The following is a 24073-nucleotide window of genomic DNA, read 5'->3' as shown; positions in this document are numbered from 1 at the left end:
AGGTTAAAGTTAGGAATACTGTTACCATGGAAACCCTCTAGAGGCCCACCAGCATAGGGAGGGGTCTGGGGGGGGGTTCTGAGTTTGTGTATCAGTGAAATTTGAAACTGTCAGTTTTTGCAAAGAACAGGGCAGGAGGGGGAATATCCCTCTTCCTTTTTTTTCTGTGCTGATAGAGACAATAATTTTTCAGCGCTTTTGAAATGCAGTGTAGGCTCTCCTGGAACAGATAAGTAGATTTAGATTTAAAGTTTTGGCTATGTTATGAAATGTTTATGTATATTTAGAAATGAATGTAAACAAAAATATGATTTCTGAAACTTTTATTCCATGTTAAAAGGAAATTCTTTGTCCAAATTTAAGGACAGCCTCTGTTAATGGATTGGTTAACAAGTAATGATGTCATGCAGGACAAAAGGTACATATTGGGGAGCAATGAATTCTCAGATTTGAGATCTTTGTCAGAAAGGCCAGCATTTGACGTCTGTAAAGACCTCCTGGTGACGCAAAAACTAATCTTATGAGGTCCATTATGACAATTAATAAACGAAATAACTATTTTAATAAAATTTGCATCATGTGTTATTTACCATGTACTTTTTGCACACCTAGAGCAAAAGCTAGCAGCTTAATTGGCAACTGCTGCTTAAAGCGTGCGCTTGTGTACCCATGTCAGGGCCGGATTTTCCTATAGGCTAACTAGGCTTCAGCCTAGGGCCTCAAGATCAAGAGGGGCCTACATTCAAATTGTAAGCAAAATTAAAATTACACTATTCTAAAAACAGTGAACACTAAAACACTGAACCGAAAATAAGGAGAAATTCTATGCTTCGGGATCGGAACTGGCTCCAGCCGCAACAGGGCACCGACTCGGCTTCTCCCTTTCTTTTTCTCGCCCTGGGAGAAGGTTTGGGGAGGGAAAGACGTCAGTCCGGAAACAGCTGGGCAAAGCCAGCCCCGTGGGGAGAGAGGCAAAACGTGGATCCGTCAAGACATGGAGGCCCAGACTGGCATCGGGGGGGGGGGGGGGGGGGTTCAGTGGAAGGGGGATGGGAGGCAGGCGGGCATCGGAGGGGGGGGTAAGGTGAGGAAGGACGCACTGGGGGCACTATGGACATAGGAAGGGGCAATGTTGTGTGTTATGTTTGATTAGTTATTGTTACAAGTACTATATATGGTGCTGAGAATAAATGTCCAAATAAGTGTTCTCGACTTTTTTTTATTTATTATCTGTGTCACATTTTTTATAAAGGTTAGTACCAATAACAACATGTTTCATTTAACATATTGATATATATCACAGTAATGATGTATTTTATTATCTCTCATGTAATTTACAAACTTAAAAATGGGAGGTGAAAGGGCCTCATAAGTGGAATAGCCTAGGGCCTCTTTTCATCTAAATCTGGCCCTGACCCATGCTCACCAGTTGGAAAAAGGAGGTATTGATGCCTCTGTATAAGACTCTGTTGAGACCTCAGTTAGAATATTGTGTTTTGAAGGCTACACCTTCAAAAAGATATAAAAAGGATGGAGTCAGTCCAGAGGAAAGCTACTAAAATGGTGTGTGGTCTTCGTGATAATGCATATGGGGACAGACTTAATATGCATGAGTAGTGTCTCTCTCATTTGAAAGGAAACTCTGTAATGAGAGGGCATAGGATGAAGTTAAGAGGTGATAGGCTCCAGAGTAATCTAAGGAAATACTTTTTTACAGAAAGGATGGTAGATGCGTGAACAGTCTCCCAGAAGAGGTGGTGGAAACAGAGACTGTATCTGAATTCAAGAGGGCCTGGGATAGGCACGTGGGATCTCTCAGAGAGAGAAAGAGATAATGGTTACTGCGGATGGGCAGACTAGATGAGCCTTTTGGTCTTTATCTGCCATTTTTCTATGTTTATGTTTAGGAATAGCAAGATATATATATATATATATATATATATATATACACACACATATATACACACACACAGTGTATATATATATATATATATATATATATATATATATATATATATATATATATATATATATATATATATATATATATTTATTTATATATATATATATATATTTACATTTGGTTGTAGTTAGGAAGAAATTAATACACAGGAATTAGACTAGAGAGCTGCACGGGAACGGGGACGACGGGAATCCCGCGGGACCCGCGGGCATCCCGCGGGTTCCCCCTTTGGGTCACGGGGATCCCGTGGGGACGCCCCTAGGGTCGCAGGGATCCCGTGGGGACGCCCCCTAGGGTAGCGGGGATCCCGTGGGGACGCCTCCGAGGGTCGCGGGGTTCCTGCGGGGCTGGATGTACTCAGTCGCGCGGCTCTTCTCCCTACCTTCTCTGCTTGCAGCACAGAGCCGAACGGAAGTCTTCCCGACGTCAGCGCTGACGTCGGGAAGACTTCCGTTTGGCTCTGTGCTGCAGGCAGTGCAGGTAAGGAGGAGAGTAGCCTCGCGGTTCGAGTGGCTACCAAGGGAGGGGGCGGTCCGCCCCGCCCCGCCACACCCCGCCCCGGTTGCAGCACAGCCGGCCAGGTCCCCTTACTTTTGTGGCACTTCCCCGACCGACCGACCGACAACAGCCCCGGTCCGACAATCCTCCCTGCCCTGTAGCCGCGAATCTAAATTATCTTCTTACAGCAGCTGTAATAAGGTAATTTAGATTCGCAGTTAAGGGCAGGGAGGTTTGTCGGACCGGGGCTGTTGTCAGTCGGTCGGGGAAGTGCCACAAAAGTAAGGGGACCTGGCCGGCTGTACTGCACCCGGGGCGGTAGAGAAGGAGTGGGGAGAAGGACGCTGAAAGGCCATGGGGAAGACGGGAGGAGGGGGGGAAGGACTCTGAAAGCACTTGAAGACAGAGGAGGGAGAAGGACGCTGAAAGCACATGGGGAATACAAAGGGGTGGAGAAGGACGCTGAAAGGCCATGGGAAGGGCGGGGGAGGGGGGGTGAAGGAATCTGAAAGCACTTGTGGAAGACAGAGGGGGAGAAGGATGCTGAAAGCACATGGGGAAGACAAAGGGGTGGAGAAGGACGCTGAAAGGACATGGGGAAGACAAAGGGGTGGAGAAGGACGCTGAAAGGCCATGGGAAGGGCGGGGGGGGGGAAGGACTCTGAAAGCACTTGTGGAAGACAGAGGGGGGAGAAGGATGCTGAAAGCACATGGGGAAGACAAAGGGGGGGAGAAGGACGCTGAAAGGACATGGGGAAGACGGGGGGGTGGGTGGAGAAGGACGCTGAAAGGCCATGGGGAAGACAGAGAGGGAGAAGGACGCTGAAAGGACATGGGGAAGCAGAGGGGGGAGAAGGACACTGAAAGCACATGTGGAAGACAGAGGGGGGAGAAGGACGCTGACAGGACATGGGGAAGATGGGGGGGAGAAGGACGCTGAAAGGAAATGGGGAAGAGAGAGTAGGGAGAAGACACTGGCAGGGAAGAAGACAGATGCCAGACTATGGGGGAGCGGAGAGAAGAAGATGGGTGCCAGACCAATTTGGAAGGGGGAAGAAAGGGAGAGGCACAGTAACAGAGCAAATGGAAGATGCAGAAGGAAGAGAGACAGTGGATGGAAGGAATTGAATGAGAACATGAGGAAAGCAGAAACCAGGCAACAAAGGTAGGAAAAGAATTATATTTCTTTTTTTTTATTTTGCTTCAGGATAAAGTAGTATATTAGTTGTGTTGATAAAAATTTATAAACATTAGAGGCTCTGGTAGAAACCCATTTGCAAAGTATGTATTCTTCCCAATTAATATTTTCAAATTAATAAAGTCTTTTTGCTTATTTGTAAATGGGTTTCTACCAGAGCCTTTAATTCAGTAGCATAATTAAATGAAATAACTTTCTGAAGTTTATATGGACGGGCGGGGACGGAGGGGATTCCTCGCGGGGACGGGTGGGGACGGAGGGGATTCCTCACGGGGACGGGTGGGGACGGAGGGATTCCTCACGGGGACGGGTGGGGATGGAGGGATTCCTCACGGGGACGGGTGGGGACGGGTGGGACTTTGGCGGGGACGGGTGGGATTTCTGTCCCCGCGCAACTCTCTAAATTAGACAGATGTAGAATTAAGAGATAGGGTCTAGAGAAGAGCTTTACTGTAATAAAGTTGTGCTTATAAAGCCTCCAGTGATGCAGATTCTTGGTATGTAAATAATCTTCTTTGTAATTATCAAATTTACTCTTTCACTAAACCAACTTCATTATTTAATCTTATTTCTGGTCTCAGCTGAGTGAGTTTCTGGTATTTTTACTTTACAAAAATTGACCTTTGGAAAAAACATAAAGCACATCCATTATTTTCAGATTTAGAGTTGCCAGATCAGGTGATTCTAAATATCCCAACATTTGGGCTCTTTAACAAGATGGCATCCCAAAAATGTTGAAGTGAAAGAAAATATTGGCAATTCATTGTTGTAAATGAACCAGAAGACAAGGGAAAGCAACATTTCTGCAGATAAAAGAAGACTTGCCTTTTTATCAGGCTTGGGCGCATTGATGATAGAATTGAGTGCCTGCCTCTTGTAGTCCAGTTTCTCATTTAGCTGACGCAATTTATTTGCAGCATAACTAGCCTGTTCATTAATTGTATTACTGCACTCCACCAAAGTTTCGACATCACATTGACAACTCTCCATCTGGAAACAAACAAATATTTATTAATCTATTTATACACCATTGATAGCCTAAGCAGTTTATATTCAGGTATACAAGCATTTCTTCCTTTTCCAGTGGGCTCACAATCTGACTAATGTACATGGGGCAATGAAATGTTAAGTGACTTTCCCAGGGTCACAAGGAGCAGCACTGGGCTTGAACCTGCAACCTCAGGGTGCTAGGCTGCAGCCTGACAACTAGGCTGCTCCTGAATTTATTCTTCCTATCACAGGCTTTGCTGCCAGTGGAAGAGGTATATACTCATTTGCTGACAGATCTGTTACATGGTCATCCTCTTCCAGCATGGTCTACTGTACTTAAGGATATAAGCATGATATAGGCAGCATACACAAGTTAAGCATTTCAATCAAACAAATGAATTAGAATTAAAATCCTGAATTTGCCGGCAGTTAACAATGCAAATTTTCTACCAATGGAATTAAGAAAGACAACCATACAAGTATACACATTTGAAGTTAAGTGATAGGAGATCAAAATATGGTACATAAAATTAGACTGTAGGATTAGAATAGTTATATCAACGAGTAGCTGAAGATGCTTTCATATTTTTGTGGGAAATGTTTGGGGTGGGAGAAGTGGTAAGAGGGCATGTCATAGAATGTCAAGGTGAGCCAGCTTGCTTGACTAGTCACATGACATTCTAAGACATGCCCTCTTACCACTACTCTCACTCCAACCATTTCCCACAAACATACGAAAGTGTGAAAACATTTTGAAGAACCTCCATATACATCATGCGGCTCATAATTTAAAAAAAATAAAGAATAAAAAAATACCTAAATCGGTTTTAGACGTATCTAAAACTAGCTTAGGCCTTTTCCCTGCCTCTGTGCGCCCAGAAGGAAAAGGGGCATTTTTGGAGGAGTGGGTAAGGCAGAAGGTGGACAGGATGTGGGTCAACCTAGATTTAGTCATCCGGCAGCCATAATCAAAAATTTTGACAGGTTGCCTAGATGAAACTTATACGTTTTAACTTAGCCAAGTCAAACAGGTATACTTTCCGGATTGAGCCGCTGACCTGATCACGGCAGGACCCCCCTCAAATGTTCCCCAGCAGGAGAGAAGCCCAATTTCTCCTGCCACTATCCCCAAAACACTCCCCCAATGTTCTCCGGCAGGAGAGGCACCCAATTCCTCCTGCCAACAACCCCCGACAATGTTCCCCAGCAGGAGGGATGCCTAATCCCACCTGCCAACAACCCCACTCCCCGAAAGTTCACCGCCACCCACTCCTGGACATACCCACCACCCAATCAGGCCTTAGGCCTTTCCCTGGTGCATCCCGGGGGGTGGTGGTGGTGGGGCAAACTTTCAAGTAGGGGGCATTGGCAGGAAGGATTGGCCATCCTTCCTGCTGGGAAACATTGTTGGACGGGGGGGGTGTCGGCAGGAGAGATTGGTCGTAGCGGCTTCAGGCAGGAGGGACTGGGCATCCCTCCTGCCGTGATCATTGCAGGGGGGAAACAGTTCCACAATTCTCTAACCGGCGCTTATGACAGACGCCAGTTAGAGAATCGTGCTTTTAGGTGAAGGACTGGTTTCTCCCACGCCTAAAAGGTCTTGTTTTGGGCGTTTGAGACTTGAATGATTTTTTTTTTTAGAATAGGGTTTAAAAGGTAGACATAGTGGCGGTCTGGGCGATTAAACTCCTGAATATACAGGTAGGCCATTCTCGGAAAAAAAAACACATTTTGGACTTTTTTTCAAGAATGGACTTATCCCTGCTGCCTACTTTGTGCACCTAGGGCCTTAGGCCAAAAGGGGACTTAGACATTGTTTTTCATTATGCCCCTCCACATATACACATGAGAGCTTTCAAAAAGTAACATCAAATTGAGTATTTTGAGATATATAATTCAATTAAAGATACAAATTGTATGTCTTTTTTTTCATAATCACCTTCCTTTTCAACACATTTCTCACACCGTTGCACCAGCCTCTTTATTCCAAGTCTACCTTTGAGCTGCTGAGGAGGAACAAAATGAAAGTTTTGGATTGGCCTAGTGGCATGACCTGAAATGAGCAGCTGATGCATGAATTTGGCAAAAATGTGTCTGAATTAATGCAGGCCTACAAAGAAGAGTGGGCTAAGATTGCTGAACAGCAAAGGGAAAGACTGATTTCAAATTACAGGAAGTGGTTGGTTGCAATTATTAAGTCTATATGACAGTTACTTTTTCACATGGGTGATAAAAACAGATGTTATCCAGGGACAGCAGGCAGATATTCTCACATGGGTGACGTCACCGATGGAGCCCCGGTACGGATATTTTAAAAGTGTATCGCCACTTTAAGTCTTTAGAAAGTTTGTGGTAGCCCACACCACGCATGCGCGAGTGCCTTCCCGCCCGACATAGGAGCACAGTCTCTCAGTTCAGATAAGCCAGCTAAGAAGCAAACCAGGGGAGGGGGGTAGGTTGTGAGAATATCTGCCTGCTGTTCCTGGACAAGCGGACAGCATATTCTCACACATGGGTGACCTCCAAGCTAACTTGGCCTTTAAGAGAGTTGGCCTTTAAGAAAATAAATTTTGCAAAACTGACTGGCCGAAACATCCATACCATCTGGAAGGTGAAGGTATGAACTGAGGACCAGATGGCAGATTTCTTCAATAGGAATCGATCTAAGGAAAGCTTGTGAGTTGTGACACGACTCTCCAGTTAAAGTCCAGTCTGAGCATAACAGAACGAGAAACAGGCCTCCAACCAGTTGGAAATCGTTCTCTTTGAAACAGGATGCCCCAATTTGTTAGGATCAAAAGAGATGAACAGTTGGAGAGATGTTCTATGTGGTTTTGTCCTGTTGATATAGTAGGGCAAAGCAAATTTACAGAGTGTGAAGCACCGTTTCTCCTGCATGAGAATGGGGCATAAGAAAGAAAACTGGAAGTACAATCGATTGATTGAGATGAAAATCAGTAACAACTTTTGGTAGAAACTTTGGATGGGTGCACAGAATCACTTTGTCATGGTGGAAAACTGTGAAAGGAGGATCTGTCACCAATGCTTGTAACTCACTAACTCTCCAAGCTGAAGTGAGAGAGATTAGAAAATCAACTTTCCAGGTAAGAAACTTGAGATGAGCTGTAGCCATTGGTTCAAACGGTGGCTTCATCAACCTGGAAAGAACCACATTAAGGTCCCAGACTACTGGAGGAGGTTTGAGAGGTGGTTTTACATTGAAAAGTCCCTTCATGAATCTGGAGACTAAAGGATGAGCCGTGAGAGGTTTATCCTCAACTGGAAGATGGAAAGCTGTAATAGCACTGAGATGGACTCTAAATAGATGTTGATTTGAGTCCAGAGTCCAAGAGATGAAGCAAATAATCTAACACAAGATCAACTGACAAGGAAATAGGATCATAATGATGCAGAAGACACCAGGAAGAAAACAGAGTCCACTTTTGTTGATAACATTGTTGAATGGCTGGCTTCCTGGAGGCATCGATAATACTGTGGACAGGCTGAGAGAGATGTAATTCGGCTGAGTTCAATCCAAGTGATACCAAGCTTTCAGGTGTATCAATTGCAGGTTGGAATGAAGAATAGCTCCTTGATTTTGTAAAAGCAGAAAAGGAAAAATTGGAAGAAGTATGGTCTCCCTGGTGCTAAGTTGAAGTAGAAGGGAGAAACAATGCTGCCTGGGCCACCGAGGAGCTGAGTATCATGGTGGCTGACTCCTGCTAGAGTTTGAAAAGAGTTTTCAAGATGAGAGGAGTGGGAGGAAACACATACAGAAACATTTGCATCCAATCTAGCAGAAACGCATCTGCTTCCAGACGGTGAGATGAGTAAAGTCTGGAGCAGAACTGGGGCAACTTAAACTTAATTCAGAAAAAACAAACTTTTTTCTTGCCAGTTCTAACGATATTATTTTAGATAAAAAATTTCTAATCAATGATAAAACTTTTGACATCGTCCCCTCAATTAGGATATTGGGGGTTATATTAGATCGCCACCTATCATTCAAAGATCATACAGATAGATCTTAGGATAAAGAAATGTTTTACGATTCTCTGGAAACTCCGAACTATTAAAAGATATTTTGACTTTGCTTCTTTCAGACTTTTGGTACAGTATTTAATTCTGTCTGATCTTGACTACTGTAATATTATCTATCTGGTATCCTATAAGAAAAATTTAAATTGTATTCGATTATTACAGAATACGGCAGTTCGCCTAATTTTTGGCCTAAAGAAATATGACCACATCAGTCTTTTTTACCAGCAATTACATTAGTTATCTTTCGAAGCACGCATCCTTTTAAAATTTGGCTGGTTTTGCTTTAAAGCTCTTTTTGGTCTGGCCTCGGGGTACCTATCCTCCCAATTTAACTTTTACAGATCATCAAAAAATACCCGTAATGATTTTATGTCAATGTACCCTTCTGTTAAGGCTTGTCGTTACAGGAGATTTTTGAATAAGACATTTGGCTTTCTAATTAGGAAAAATGAACTTTTGGTTAAGCCCTTTGATTTCCCAAATGTATTCCTATAATATTTTTAGAAAGTTTTTTTTTTTTTAATCTTTATTCATTTTCAAGTCTTACAACAAGTGTATAATATTCAATCAGAAAAATTTTTAAACAAATCACTTGACAATCTTACTTATAATCCTTAAAATATATAAATATAAAAGAATCCATTCCCACCCACCCATTTATTAATACTAAAACAATTAACAATTATTATCTTTCCCAATCCCACCCACCCCATACCTTATCTAATACCAAGGTGTTTAAGATGGTGGATACATGGAACGCGCTACCGGAGGATGTGATAAGCAGGAGCACGCTACAGAGCTTCAAAGAAGGTTTGGATAGGTACCTGGAAGACAAAGGGATTGAGGGGTACAGATAGGAGTAGAGGTAGGTTATAGGGAGAGGATTAGAGGCAGTTACAAAATTAATCAGGGACACTGATCAGGCAATCAGGCCTGATGGGCCGCCGCGGGTGCGGACCGCTGGGCAAGATGGACCTCTGGTCTGACTCAGCGGAGGCAACTTCTTATGTTCTTATTAGAATAAGTAATCAATGACCCCCAAATCTTTTTAAACTTATGATAATTTCCTTGTTGCATGGCAAGCACCCTCTCCATTTTGTAAATATGACATACTTGAATTCCACCAAAAGGTGTAATTAAGTTTAGTATAATCTTTCCAGTTTCCAGTAATCTGTTGAATGGCAACCCCTGTCAATATTAATAAAAGTTTATTATTATTTGCAGAAATTGGGCTTTTGAATCTCATAGATGTACCAAATAATATAGCATCATATGAGAGGGCAACATGATTTTCTAACAATGAATTAATTTGGAACCAAATTAACTTCCAAAAGGCATTTATATAGGGACAGAAAAAAAAATAAATGATCTAATGTCCCAGCTTCTAAACCACAATGCCAGCATCTATTGGACCTAGAGCTATCCAACTTCTGAAAACGAACTGGGGTCCAAAAAGCTCTATGCAACAAAAAGAACCAGGTATGCCTCATAGATGTTGATCTTGTAGTTTTTATTCTCCAAGACCAAAAACGTGTCCAATTTCAATGCTCCAAATATCCCTAAGAACAGTTTTTTGTTTATTATTCAAATACCCATACAACAATTTATACCACTGTGCGGCTTGGTGACCCAAGAAATCCGCCTGAAAGCAAAGGAATTCCAAACTATACTGAGAGTTAAGAACTTTCCATTCAGGGAACCCCTCCTGAATAGCCTGCTTCAATTGCAACCATTTAAAATTGATTATTTTTTAGAAAGTTTTTAAAAACATACCTGTTTGATAAGTTTGTTACATAACTATACTTTTACTTTTTATTTCATAATTATATTTTACAGAATTTTATGTATACTTCACTGATTGTACAGTTCTTCGTGAGCCGCCTGGAATATTATGGATGAGCGGTATACAAGAATAAAGTTATTATTATTATTGTGTGGAGCTGTAAACAAATCCACTTGCGGAGTGCCCCATTGTGCAAAGATGGACTGGAAAGCTGTCAAGCTGAGTGTCCATTCGTGAGGCTGAAGAATTCTGCAGAGGTTGTCTGCCAAGGAATTCTGCTTGCCTTGAATGTAGACTGCCTTCAGGAAAAGGTTGCAGGCCATCTCCCAAAGCCAGATCTTTTGAGCCTCCTGGCAAAGTGGAAGAGAGCCCTTGCCTCCTTGCTTGTTTATGTAGTGCATTGCTACTTGATTGTCCGTGCAAAGGAGGAGGACTTGATTGCTCGGAATATGTTGGAAAGCTATCAGTGCATAGTAAATCGCTCTGAGTTCGAGCAAATTGATGTGAAATTTGTGCTCTGTGGCAGTCCAATAGTCCTGCATTTAAAGATCATTCTTGTGTGCTCCCCAGGAGTATGGGGAAGCATCCATCATGAGCACCTGTTGATGAGGAAGTAAGTGGAAAAGGAGACCTCTGGATAGATTGGAGGAGGTCATGCACTAGTGGAACGACTGTTGAAGAGATGAGGTTACAGAGATATGCTGTGATAGCTGATCTGTCACTTGAGACCATTGAGAAGTTCGGGCCCATTGAGGAATGCGAAGATGCAGTCTTGCAAGTAGTATCACGTGAACTGTTGAGGCCATGTGGCCTAGGAGAACTATCATGCGCCTGGCAGAGATTGTTTGGAGATGAAACATCTGCTGGCAGAGATGAAGCAGAGCGGTTAGGCGATCTGGAGGAAGGAACGCCCTTATGAGAGTAGTATTGAGAATAGCCTGATGAACTCAAGACGTTGAGTCGGGTGCAGGGATGACTTGGGGAAAATGATCTCGAAGCCCATGACTTGAAGGAAAGATATGGTATGAGTCATCGCCAGAGCCACCTCCTGAGATGATGAAGCCTTGATCAACCAGTCATCTAGATAAGAAAAAATCTGGAGACCGTGAGATCGGAAGGCTGCTTCTACCACAATCAAGCACTTCGTGAAGACCCTGGGAGAAGATGCCAAGCCAAACGGAAGTACCTTGTATTGGTAATGGCGCTGATTCACTTTGAAGCGAAGGTATTTGCGGGAAGTCAAATGGATTGGTATATGAGTATAGGCTTCCTTGAGATCCAGAGAGCATAGCCATTCATTCTGAGCCAGTAGGGGGATAGAGAAGGGTGAGAGAGAGCATTTGGAATTTCTCCTTTACGAGAAATTTGTTGAAATCACTGACATCCAGAATGGGTTGCAGGCCTCCCATCTTCTTTGGAACTAAGAACTAGCAGGAGTAAAATCCCTGGTTGTGCTAAGAGAGAGGAACTTCCTTCATGGCACTGAGAAAGAGAAGAGATTGAACCTCCTGGAGAAGAAGAGAGGACTATGCAGGATTTGAAGCAGACTTTCTTGAAGGATGATCCAGAGGAAGGGTATGGAAGTGAAGGACGTAACCCTGATGAATGTTTAACACCCAGAGATCGGCGGTGATGACCTCCTAACGGTTGATGTAATACTGAAGCTGCCCCCCTATCGGCTAAGGAAGAGAAATTATAATGGGAATTGTGGCTATGCTCATAAGGAATACATCAATAAGGCTTGGTAGGTTTTTGATGAGCAGCCGGTTGCTTAGGTTGTTGACGTGGTTGTTGCTTCTGTCTTCTAGGTGGAGGAGGAGCAGCAGCCTTAGCAGCAAACCTACTTTGGTAAGAAGAGGCAGGCTTGAAGGGTTGAGAGGCCTGAGGCTTCTTTTTAGGTTTCACCAATGTGTCCCTTCTATCTACGTGGGTGTAGTCTACAGACCTCTGACTCAATCGCAGCAAATTGATAAGGATCTGATTGTGGATATCCAAAAGTTTGGAAGGAAAGAGGAGGTGCTGCTGTTGGGAGATTTCAACCTGCCTGATGCGGACTGGAATGTTCCGTCTGTGGAATTGGAAAGAAGTAGGGAGATTGTGGATGCCTTTCAAGAGGCTCTGCTCAAATGGTGACGGAACCCACAAGAGAAAAAGTAATATTGGATCTGGTCCTCACAAAAAGAGTATCTCTAATGTTCAAGTGGGTGCTCACCTAGAAAGTAGTGATCATCAAACGGTTTGGTTTGATATAACGGCTAAAATGGAGAGCGGCCGCACAATATTTAAAGTCCTAGATTTCAAACGTACGGACTTTAATGAAATGGGAGAGTACCTGAAGAAAGAGCTGTTAGGAAGTGGAAAGACAGTGGTCTAAGCTGAAAGGAGTGATAAAAATGGCTACGGACCTTTATGTGAAGAAAATAAATAAAAAAAAAAGAAAAAGGAAACTGATATGGTTCTCCAAACTAGTGGCAGAGAACTATAAAGGCGAAAGAGTTGACGTTCATGAAATATTAAAAAAAACAAGAAGAGAAGTGCAGAAAGGACTACAGGGTGAAACTGAAAGAAGCTAAGAGAGAGATACATCTGGCGAAAGCACAGGCAGAACAAATGGTAAAAATGTAAAAGAGGGAGACAAAAATTTTTTCAGATATATTAATGAAAGGAGGAAGATGAAAAATGGAATTGCTAAACTAAAAGATGCTGGGAACCAATTTGTGGAGAGTGAAGAGGAAAAAGCAAATGTGCTAAACAAATACTTCTGTTCTGTGTTCACAGAAGAAAATCCTGGAGAAGGACCGAGATTGTCTGGCAAAGTTACACGAGAAAACGGAGTAGATTCTGTGCTATTCATGGAGGAGAGTGTTTGAGGTGGACAAAGCGATGGGACCAGAAGGGATCCATCCCAGAATACTGAGGGAGCTCAGAGAGGTTCTGGTGGGTCCTATTAAAGACTTGTTCAACAAATCTCTGGAGACGGGAGTGGATGTGATCCCTATTCACAAAAGTGGTCACAGGGATGAAATGGGAAACTACAGGCTGGTGAGCCTCACTTCAGTTGTTGGAAAAATAATGGAAGTGTTGCTGAAAGAAAGTTTAGTATACTTCCTTGAATCTAATGGGTTACAGGATCCAAGGCAACATGGCTTTACAAAAGGTAAATCATGCCAAACAAACCTGATTGAATTTTTTTGATTGGGTGACCAGAGAGCTGGATTGAGAACATATGCTAGATGTAATTTACTTAGATTTCAGCAAAGCCTTTGATACAGTTCCTCATAGGCGGCTGTTGAACAAACTTGAAGGGCTGAAGTTAGGACCCAAAGTGGTGAACTGGGTTAGAAACTGGCTGACAGATGCCAGAGGGTGGTGGTTAATGGAAGTCGATTGTAGGAAGGAAGGGTGAGTAGTGGAGTCCCTCAGGGTTTGGTGCTGGGGCTGATCCTGTTCAATATGTTTTTGAGTGACATTGCTGAAGGGTTAGAAGGAGAGTTTCTCAAAAGGAGAAGAGGCTCTAGTTGGAGAGTGACTTGGTGAACCTGAAGCAGAAGAGTCATCCTCAGTGGTAAATGGTGGCTCCAAAATCTCCCAACAAATCAGAATCTCGTAGTATGGATGATGATTTATGCTGGGAATGGTGCCGGCAGCTCTGTGTCGAGGTCTCGATGTGTTTAGACTTACGTGAGACCTTACCTGACCTTGCTGGAGTGACCTCTCGAGAAGTCTGGGTCGAGGAGGACTGGTGCTGTGATGATGGATTGCTTGACTCCCGTATCGAGGACATCCACAACGGTGAAGCAGCAGTAACAGGTGTGGTCGGTGTCGTGAGAGGCTTATACTTGACCTGAACCGGGAGTGTCAGTGTCAACAGCGGCACAAACTGGGTCAGCACCAACAATTGAAAATGCTCTCCTAATTCCTCCCTAAGCAGGTTGTCAATTTTCTGCTTGAGGGAGAGCACCAGTACCAACGGTTGGCTTCCTCGTCGGTACCGCTGGTGCCACGACTCGGTCGGTGAGTAAAATGCCAATGAAGAGGCACTCACCGCTATGGGGACCATGTGCTTACGGAACTTCTGTGAGGTTGGCATGATTTGACTCAATGCAGCTTTGACCTGAGTCCCAGAGGGTAAAGGGAAAGGCGACACCGGAGTCAACGTGGGTGAATCTGCCGGTGTCGTCTTGGTTAGTGCAGTCGGTGTCCTTGATGATATTGGCTCCCCTTCCATAGCGGCACTGAAAAGATGACGCTGCTGAAGAATTAGATTTTTCAAAGCCCTTTTTTGTAAAGTAGAACAGCGCACACACATCTCAGGATATTGATCAGGTCCCAAACACTGGAGACACCAGCAGTGAGGGTCAGTGAGGGAAATAGCCCGAGCATAGCAACCGCACTTTTTAAATCCCATGACAGGCGTAACATGGACAAGAAGACTGCCTCTGCTAAATTGAACATGATGGTTGAAGCAGACGAAGAGGCCCCGCTGGGCCGAGAGCCCGCGAACGGAAAAAAGAAAAGAAAAAAAAAGAACTTTTTAAAAAATGTTACTGTAGAACAGTTAGCAAAAGAAGAATAAAAGAAAAAATAACTAAAGTCACAAGCCGCAAGAGCAGGAAGGCAATGAAAAAATTTCAATGGCTGTTGAAACATGACTTTTTAGCTCCGCTGAAACCAAGAAACTGAGGGACCGTGCACCTACATCAGGCGGGAAGGCACTCGCGTGGTACGGGCTATCGTGAACTTTCTAAAGACTTAAAGTGGCAATACAATTTTAAAGTGTCCATACCAGGGCACTGTCAGTGATGTCACCCATGTGTGAGAATATGCTGCCTACTTATCCTGGGATAATGAAATTACTAATTTAAAAACTGTTGTGTTCCCTTTATCTAGTATTATATTTTGTTTAAAAAACAGAAACAATTCAGTGTGACCAATATGCAATATGAGGGGGAGCTTGTTTCTGACCTGGAGGGATATCGGAGGAGAGTTATTGGCTGCCCCCAAGTCTCCTGCAGCAGCGGTTCGTTTTTCTCCTCGACCTAGCTGGCAGGCATTGTCAGAGACGGACCCCTGACGTCATCGGGTCCGTCTCCAATTAATTAAAGAGCAGCCGCTGCCGCGGCTATCTTGGGAGCTTGTTTCTGACCTGGAGGGATATCGGAGGAGAGTTATTGGCTGCCCCCAAGTCTCCTGCAGCAGCGGTTCGTTTTTCTCCTCGACCTAGCTGGCAGGCATTGTCAGAGACGGACCCCTGACGTCATCGGGTCCGTCTCCAATTAATTAAAGAGCAGCCGCTGCCGCGGCTATCTTGGGAGCTTGTTTCTGACCTGGAGGGATATCGGAGGAGAGTTATTGGCTGCCCCCAAGTCTCCTGCAGCAGCGGTTCGTTTTTCTCCTCGACCTAGCTGGCAAGCATTGACAGAGACGGACCCCTAACGTCATCGGGTCCGTCGGCAACTGATTAAAGAGCAGCCGCTGTCGTGGTTGCAGCTGCGCGGCTGCAGGGCGTGGCCGAAGGGGCGTGCCCTAAGGGGCACGCAAGGCCCCTTGGGAGCCACGAGGAGCCAGGGAGTTTGAATCCAAGTTGGTATTATTTATTTACTTTTATAAGTCTCTTACTTTAGATTTAAATATGGGGAAAAGGAAGATCAAACTGAAAAGTTCAACACCAGCTGTATCTGGTCCCATGGACAGGCATTTAACATTATTATCTGAAATTCCATCAGTAGTACTACAGAATATTGATTCCTCCTTCTCAGGAGCTTCAATGAGTCCCCTCGAATGGACTCCTCCCCTTCACCCAGTATCCAGTGATAGTAGGAATATAAATCCTACTATACCCAACGGACAAGTGGTATCCTCCACTCATATTAATAAGTTAGTCTATACTGAAATACCTAAACCACTGATTTTTTCAGGTGGAGTGGAGGAAAATCCACTAACGGAGGAAACACAGGATATTACCCTTAAAGATGTATGGTTAGTATTTCTAGAGTTGAAGGGTTTCTCAAAACAACGATGAAACAAATGGGGGACTTTTCTCAGTCAGTTTCTCATAAATTAGAAAATGTGGACTCCAATTTAAATTCTTTGGATAAACGATTAAATGTTATGGAAACTCAATGTAATACACTTCAAACTGTCTCGGTATCTGCTGTTAAAGATTCCACAGTGATACATTCTAAAATAGAATCTATGGAAAATATGAATAGAGCGAAAAATCTCCGCTTAGTCAATTTCCCAGTAACTCATTTATTGTCACCTGAAATTTTATTAAGGAAGTTTTTTAAAGAAGTACTGGGATTGGCAAATGCGGAAAATTTTCCAATAAATAACTATTATTACATTCCTCAAAAAAAAAAATAGAATCTGCCCAGGAGGTGGACCAGTTGGTCACGACAGAAGTAAATTTGACTGAATTTTTGGAAGATACTCAGGATGTGATCCAGAGTCGATCCACCCTGGTGATAACATGCATGAGTGAGATAGATAAGATGTTAATAATGAAACTTTATTTTAAAAACAGGTTAATGAAATTTTGTGGAGATCTGGTTAGGATTTTTCCAGATGTCTCTAGAGCCACTCAGTTAAGAAGGAAAGAGTTTCTGAAGTTAAAGGTTAGAGTTTTGGCTCTAGAGGCATCTTTCTATCTGAAATTTCCTTGTAAATGTCTGGTAAAGCTGCAGGATATTGAGTATGTTTTTGGGACCCCATTCAATTACAACAATTTTTAGTTATGAGAGAACAAAAATGATTTGTTTCATTAGTTGAGAAAATAGAGAAAAATTTGTATCCCAATTAAGTAAGGAATGGTTCAAGGTTCGTTGAGATGGTTCGTTGTCCTTTATCTTTTCTTGAAAATTTGTTTTGTTTAGAAATTGTAACAAGTTTCCCCATAATATGGGCTTGAAAAGGAATTATGTATGTATGAATGATTATGTATTGTTTGAGAGATTTCCTTTTTTTCGTTTTGAATTTTTGGATATTGTACATATTCAAAATTATAATTAAAAAAAAAAAATGCAATATGAGAAGAAATCGAGGGGGGGAGAGGGGAGACTATTTTCTACATTAAAGCAGGAGTAAAGGGAATAAAGCTCAACAGGACACCACCGAAGATTTTCAGTTTTAGGTCCAATATTTTGTTTTCTAGGTTGAGAAAAAAAAATTGTTGTATATATATAGATTGTAACAAATTCAAAATACTATGCAACTCTCTATATTTATAGGTATATACATAAATGCATAAGAAATGGTTATTAAATATAAAAAAGCCAAAATTAAAAAATCAAATAAACATTACACAGAAAAATTAAAATACAATAAGCCTACATTTCTCTAAATATTCACCAAATTACACTTCTCATAGATGTATATAAATCACTGGCCTAAAAGAAGATCAAATGTAACACTGAATCAACCAAAATGGTAATAAACCTCAATACTTCAACAGAAAACAACACTCAAGGTTTCAGATCACAACTTTCATTATCTGTAAAAAGAGGAAAAAGATCTCAGAATGCCTGCTTTTATTGGTGTCAATGAAGACAGTCAGTTTTACTCAGGTAGAGCTTTCTTTCATTGATCAAAATCTCTCGCTTTAATTTTCTTGTGCTTTTGTTCCAAAATTATTAAATCAAAAGTGAAAAAATTAATAAGTGATACATTAAATGGTGCTATTAAACACCTGCACTAATCTTTTTTAGATGGCTCATAACTGGGGCGTGGCTTGGCAGCACAAAAGATGGCAGTGTAATCGTGGAGCTCCTTAAACCCAGGTGACTCGCTGTGAATATAAATAGTATGTCGCGTTTTTTTCGAAGCTAAAATATTGATAAAGTATTGGGGAGTATGGCGGCTATGCGGCAGGCGAAAATAGATACTGCCTTCATGGCGGGGGGATCCGCTAAGAGGATGAAACAAGCCCCGTGCACGCTGTCGAAGGTGCCTCTCCCTACTGAAACCGTTGATGTGCTAGACAGGAGTGAATGATAGCTGAATTTCAGAGCCTGAGACAAATGCTTCTGGATAATGCAGGCGGGATTGCTGAAGTGAAAGAGGAGGTAGTAAATATTAATAGGCAGATGGAGATTGCCAGTCAGAGAATGTTGACACTGGAAAGTGGAGTAGTTGGAAATCACTGCGGTGCAATGTAAAGCTGACAGTAAGGATATTAAAGACTTAAAGAAGCAACTTGAAGATTATGAGAATCGTGGAAGAAGGAAGAATGTGAAAATTATTGGTTTGGCTGAGAATTTGGAAGGGGAAAATGCTGTGCAGTTCCTGGAAAACCTTTTACCAAAGTTACTGCAGTTAAATTCAAAACATCCCCTGGAGATAGAATGTGCACACAGAATTCCATACAAACGGTCAGCTAGCCAAGTGAAGACAAGGCCTTTAATATTCAAGGTCTTAAGATTCCGGCAGGCTTTAGAGATTTTTAATTTGGCTAAAGATGACAGAATTTTAAACTATAAAGGTTCAAAGTTGCTATTCTTGCCAGATTTTGCAAAGCATACTGCAGACATAAGAAAACAGTTTCTTCAGCTGAGGCCATATTTGAAAGAAAAGGGTCTCAAATATGGACTGTATTTTCCTGCAAGAATGAGGGTATCAAATGGAAATAAGTCCCTGTACTTTGATGAACCGGAAAAGTTAAAAGATTTCTTGACAAGTACTGAGCCAATGTCTTTTTAAATGCAATCACTTCCTATGAAGATAAGAAATGAAGATTGTGAGAGAAGAACAGAAGATTGAGAAGAAAAGAAGAATGAAAAGGAAAAAGGGATGAAAGTGAAAGATTGAGATGCACTTAATATGATTTTTAGTTTGATTCAAAATGTAATGATATTTCTGTTCTGATTTATTAATTTTCAACAAGTACAGTTTATGTTACTTGCATCAATTATGTTTTATTGCTAAATATAAATTGCTGATGATATTTTGATGAAATTGAATATAATAATTTATCACAGTAGTGGTGGTTTATGGATATCTTTAATTAAATGAGAAGATAGTTTACTATGTCTGATTAAATTGATGGCAGTATTAGAGAAAATAATAATATTGTTGCATTCTGGGTTGGTCATGGATAATTTTTATAGATTACTCATGAAATTTTGGAAATTTCAATTATTTAATAGTAACATATTGATTGAGGAATTTTTATAATAAAATTGATTAAATATAATTCTGTCTAAAGGGTATTAGAAGGATCAATTGATATCATATGAAATGGTAATCTAGCTTTAATGAAATAATTTATAATTAAATCTATATGAAGATTTCCTTAGGATAATAGGTAAGAATGCATTATTACAAAAGATACGTCTAATGATTACTTGTCTCATAATGTATTATGAACATATTGTTATGTATTTTTTTTGGGAGAAGAAAATGTGATTAAATGTTGCCGGGGGGAGGGGGGTATTGCGGTTACCAATTCCATGTGTGTTCCAAGGCTAGCAATTTCTGTGGGTGGAAGGGGAGAGATAAAGGGGGGAGGGGTTATTTACTATTAGGGATAAGAAGGTAGGGAAGGATTGGGATGTAAGAAATCAATTTCATATGTCACTAGATATTTTATGTGTATTGGTATCTAATTATTTCAAATTGAATAATTTTAATTATCATTGTTGGTATTTGCATATGAAAGATGGAGATTAAGATGTTTTCTTTAAACGTCAATGGCCTTAATCACCAGGGTAAAAAAAAAGAAAAATGTTAGCTTTCCTAAAAAAGCAAAATGCTGATTTATACTTTATTCAAGAGATGCACCTGTCCATACTAGAATCTAGGAAATTGGAAGAGGGTTGGGTTTATAATAGTTTTCTTGCTCCAGCAATTGGGAAAAAAGCTGGGGTTGCTATATTAGTTAATAGAAAATGTACAGCCAATTTTCAAATGATTGATTCGGACCCTTTAGGCAGGTGGGTACATGTCAAAATGAGCATGGGAAATACTACCCTTGATTTGTTCAATATCTATGCCCCAAATACGAATCAAACAAAATTCTTTAGAAATTTACAACAATTATTACTTCCACTGGCTACTTCTAATTTAATAGTGGCTGGAGATTTCATTGCTGTTATGGATCCAATAATTGATAAAAAACCAAGTAAAATTATGAAATCATTAGGGTTGGATAATTTGGTACAATCTTGTAATTTAATTGATATATGGCGTATTCTTCATTTTAATGATCAGGAATTTTCCTTTTGTTCACAGGTCCATAAGTCTTTTTCAAGAATAGATTATCATCATAGCCATCATAGATCCTATCATTTTGTCTGATCATGGTGGTGTTTGGATTGAGTTACTATCTGATGAACAAAATGGTTGTAAACCTATTTGGAGATTTGATAATACTTTGATTGCGGATTCAAGTTCCTTGACGAATTTAAATTGAAAATAATTTAATTTTTTCAAATTAATGCCTCTGATGATGTTAGCGTAGAAACGATATGGGATGCATTTAAAGCTACCGTGAGAGGTAATATTATTTCATATTCGGCATATATTAGAAAACAATTTAAAAAACAATTTTATGATTTGGAGAAAGAAATTAAATATTTGGAAAATAAATTAGTTGTTAGATGGGAGCAAAATTTCCTACAAGCTTTATTAAAAGCAAAAGCTAAATATAATGAGTTGTCTTCTAGATTTGTAAGGAAGGATTTGTTTTCTCAGCAAACTCAGTATTATGGAAACTCAAATAGAGCGGGAAGATTACTGGCAAATTATCTTAAGGCAAAGAAAAGAAAAACAAAATTTATTGCAATAAAAGATGAAAAAGGAGAAATGCATACTAAAATTGAACATATTTTAAAACAATTTCTAAAGTTTCTTATGAGGATAAGGTAAAAAATGGTTTAGAATTTTTGAATTTAATTGATGGACCAAAGGTTCCTGAACATATAAAAAGAAGTTTGGAAGATCCTATATCTCTAAAAGAATTAGAAACAGTGTTGAAGTCTCTTAGAATTGGATCCGCTCCAGGTGGTGATGGTTTTACAGTAGAGTAATATAAATCATTTCAAAATACCCTTTTACCATATTTACTAAATTTATATCAATATCAACTGACTAAAGGTTGTATTAAAGGTACTATGGCAGAGTCGTTAACAATTGTATTACCAAAGCCAAACAGAGATCCTACTTTGGTTTCAAACTACAGGCCTATCTCGTTAATAAATGTAGATGGAAAACCTTTTGCTAAGATATTGGCTTCAAGATTGGCTAAAGCTCTCCCTTTTATTATTAATGTGCACCAAACAGGATTTGTTGCGAAGAGACATTCTTCTAATAATACTAGATTGGCTTTTCATACTTTAAATTTTACAAAAATATGAATGATTCGGCTTTCTTAGTTTCTTTGGATGCGGAGAAAGCCTTTGATCGAGTTGAATGGACTTTTATGTATCAGGCATTAGAGTGGTTTGGTATAGGTTCTGTTTTTATTCAAATGATTCAGACGCTGTATAGCTCTCCTGGTGCAAGATTATACTCCACCAACCGAACATTAAGATCTACAGAACAACATTTATTATCAATCCCGTCACTAAAAATCATAAGCACCCGCCGACAGTTAATTTTCTCTGTATCAGCTCCCCAACTTTGGAATTCTCTCCCTATCTATTTAAGGGAAGAATCCAATATAGAAAAATTCAAAGGAAAACTTAAATGTTTTCTTTTTAACGATGTCTTTTCTAATTAATCTTCTAATTTTTATCACAGTATATTATTTATTCATAAGCTTCTTTGAAGCTTTAAGTCTTTCCCTTTCCCCTTTTGTGCTTTCCTTATTTTGTTTCTTACTCTTTAAATATATTGTAACTCTTCCCCATATTATTCCTCATGTATCTTGTTTGTTAATGTATTGTCTGTCTTTTAATGTATTTTTCCCTCAATATTTGTAATTTTAGTAATTTGTAAAACGCTTAGAATTTGGATTAAGCGTTTAATCAAAATATAATAAACTTGAAACTTGAAACATTAATAATAATTTATCAGATCGGTTTAACTTGCAAAGAGGGGTTAGACAGGGTTGTCCTTTGTCTCCTTTGCTTTTTGATGTTGTTCTAGAACCCTTGTTATTAGCCATAAATCAGGCAAAGGGGATACATGGTATTCCTTATTCGAATGGGGAATATAAACTCTCTGCTTATGCGGATGATATACTGCTTTATTTGAGAAACCCAGAAACTACTATTCCATGCTTACTTTTTTTTTTTTTTTTTTAATTATTTATTTATAAATTTTCAATATAACAATCAAGTATAAACTTGTACAGAAAAGCAAAATTGAAGAAGCAAAAAATATAACATAATACAAAACAAGAAATAATTGTATCTTAAATCTCACTCAAGTCCTCTATTTAGGATCTAAGATTCAAAATAAACGGAATTTAAGTAATCAATTTAAAGAAGAAAAACAGTTATAGTAATTACTGTGCTAACAGTCGTCTATCTTTTTTATCCATCCTGAGCTGGCTCTTTCTCCAGTCTTGACAGTGATAGGAATGTTGTCAGTTGAGATGGTTCAAAGAAAACAAATTTATGCAATTTATAATAGACTATACATTTACAAGGATAACGAAGAAAAAAAGTAGCTCCCAGGGCTATTACTGCTGGTCTCATCAGAAGAAATTCTTTTCTCCGCTTCTGTGTGTCTCTGGCCAAATCAGGAAACATTTGAACTTTTAGTCCCAAAAATTCTTTATATTTATTTTTGAAGTATAATTTCAATAACCATATCTTGTCCATTGTAAGAGCTACTGAAAGAAGCAATGTTGCCGGCGTAGCTACTTCCCTATCTGAGGATTCCAATAAAGCTGTAACATCCAAAGGCTCTTGATTAAGTTCTTTAACATCCTTAACAGGAAGGTAGTACACCTGAGTTAGAGGTGGTATAGAAGATTCAGAAATTCCCAATATTTCCGTCAAGTAACGAGTAATCATTTCTCTAGGAGTCACTGTTGTAATCTTAGGAAAATTAATTAATCTAAGATTATTACTTCTTGTGGAATTTTCAAGTGACTCTAATTTCCTTCTCAAATTGGTGTTATCTTTAATTAAAGCCTCCTGTATAACTTTTTGGGAATTAATATTCTGTTGTTGATTTATAATCTGTAATTTATTTTCAGTGGTAGTTTTCTGTATTTCCATGATATCTTTATCATACACTTTAAACCGTTCCTCCACTTGATTTAATTGGGATGCTATAGTTTTAGGAATAGTAACTACCAGGTCCCACAGAGCGTCCAATGTAACCTCCTGGGGTTTAGTTATCTGAGGAAATTGAAAATGTAAAGTCTTATGCTCACCCACTGGCAAGTCTTCCAATATCTGTCCGGACTGGGCTGTTCCTTCCCCCGTAGATGTCCTGTCCTCGAATTCCTTATTCAGGTTTCCCAGAGAAATCTGGAGAACCGATTCTCTGTCCCCCGGACTGATCTCTGCTGCCTCTAGAGTAGGAAACACTCCGACTCCCGGAAGTTCCCCCTCCCTCGGGGAACTAGCCGTTCGTGGATGCGGGGGAGGTGCTCGGTTATCAGGGCTAAAGGTGGTTTCCAGCCCCAAGGAGGTCTGCTGCACGCCGT

General features: G+C 40.4%; 1 protein-coding gene across 6 annotated transcripts in view; it reads right to left on the bottom strand.

Moving 5' to 3' along the window:
* The window catches only part of SNX25 (sorting nexin 25), a 421363-nt gene that overhangs the window by 170810 nt on the left and 226480 nt on the right, over positions 1-24073 (bottom strand). For all 6 annotated transcript variants that reach the window (XM_033943506.1, XM_033943498.1, XM_033943491.1 and 3 more), the window contains one exon: positions 4485-4649. In XM_033943506.1, the coding sequence (XP_033799397.1) occupies positions 4485-4649 (165 nt within the window). The remainder of the gene's footprint in view (positions 1-4484; positions 4650-24073) is intronic.

The sequence above is a fragment of the Geotrypetes seraphini genome, chromosome 1 (assembly GCF_902459505.1).
Source record: "Geotrypetes seraphini chromosome 1, aGeoSer1.1, whole genome shotgun sequence".
Classification (NCBI taxonomy): domain Eukaryota; kingdom Metazoa; phylum Chordata; class Amphibia; order Gymnophiona; family Dermophiidae; genus Geotrypetes; species Geotrypetes seraphini.
The sequence above is the reverse complement of the archived record's forward strand: the minus strand, read 5'-3'. Positions and strand labels throughout refer to the sequence as shown.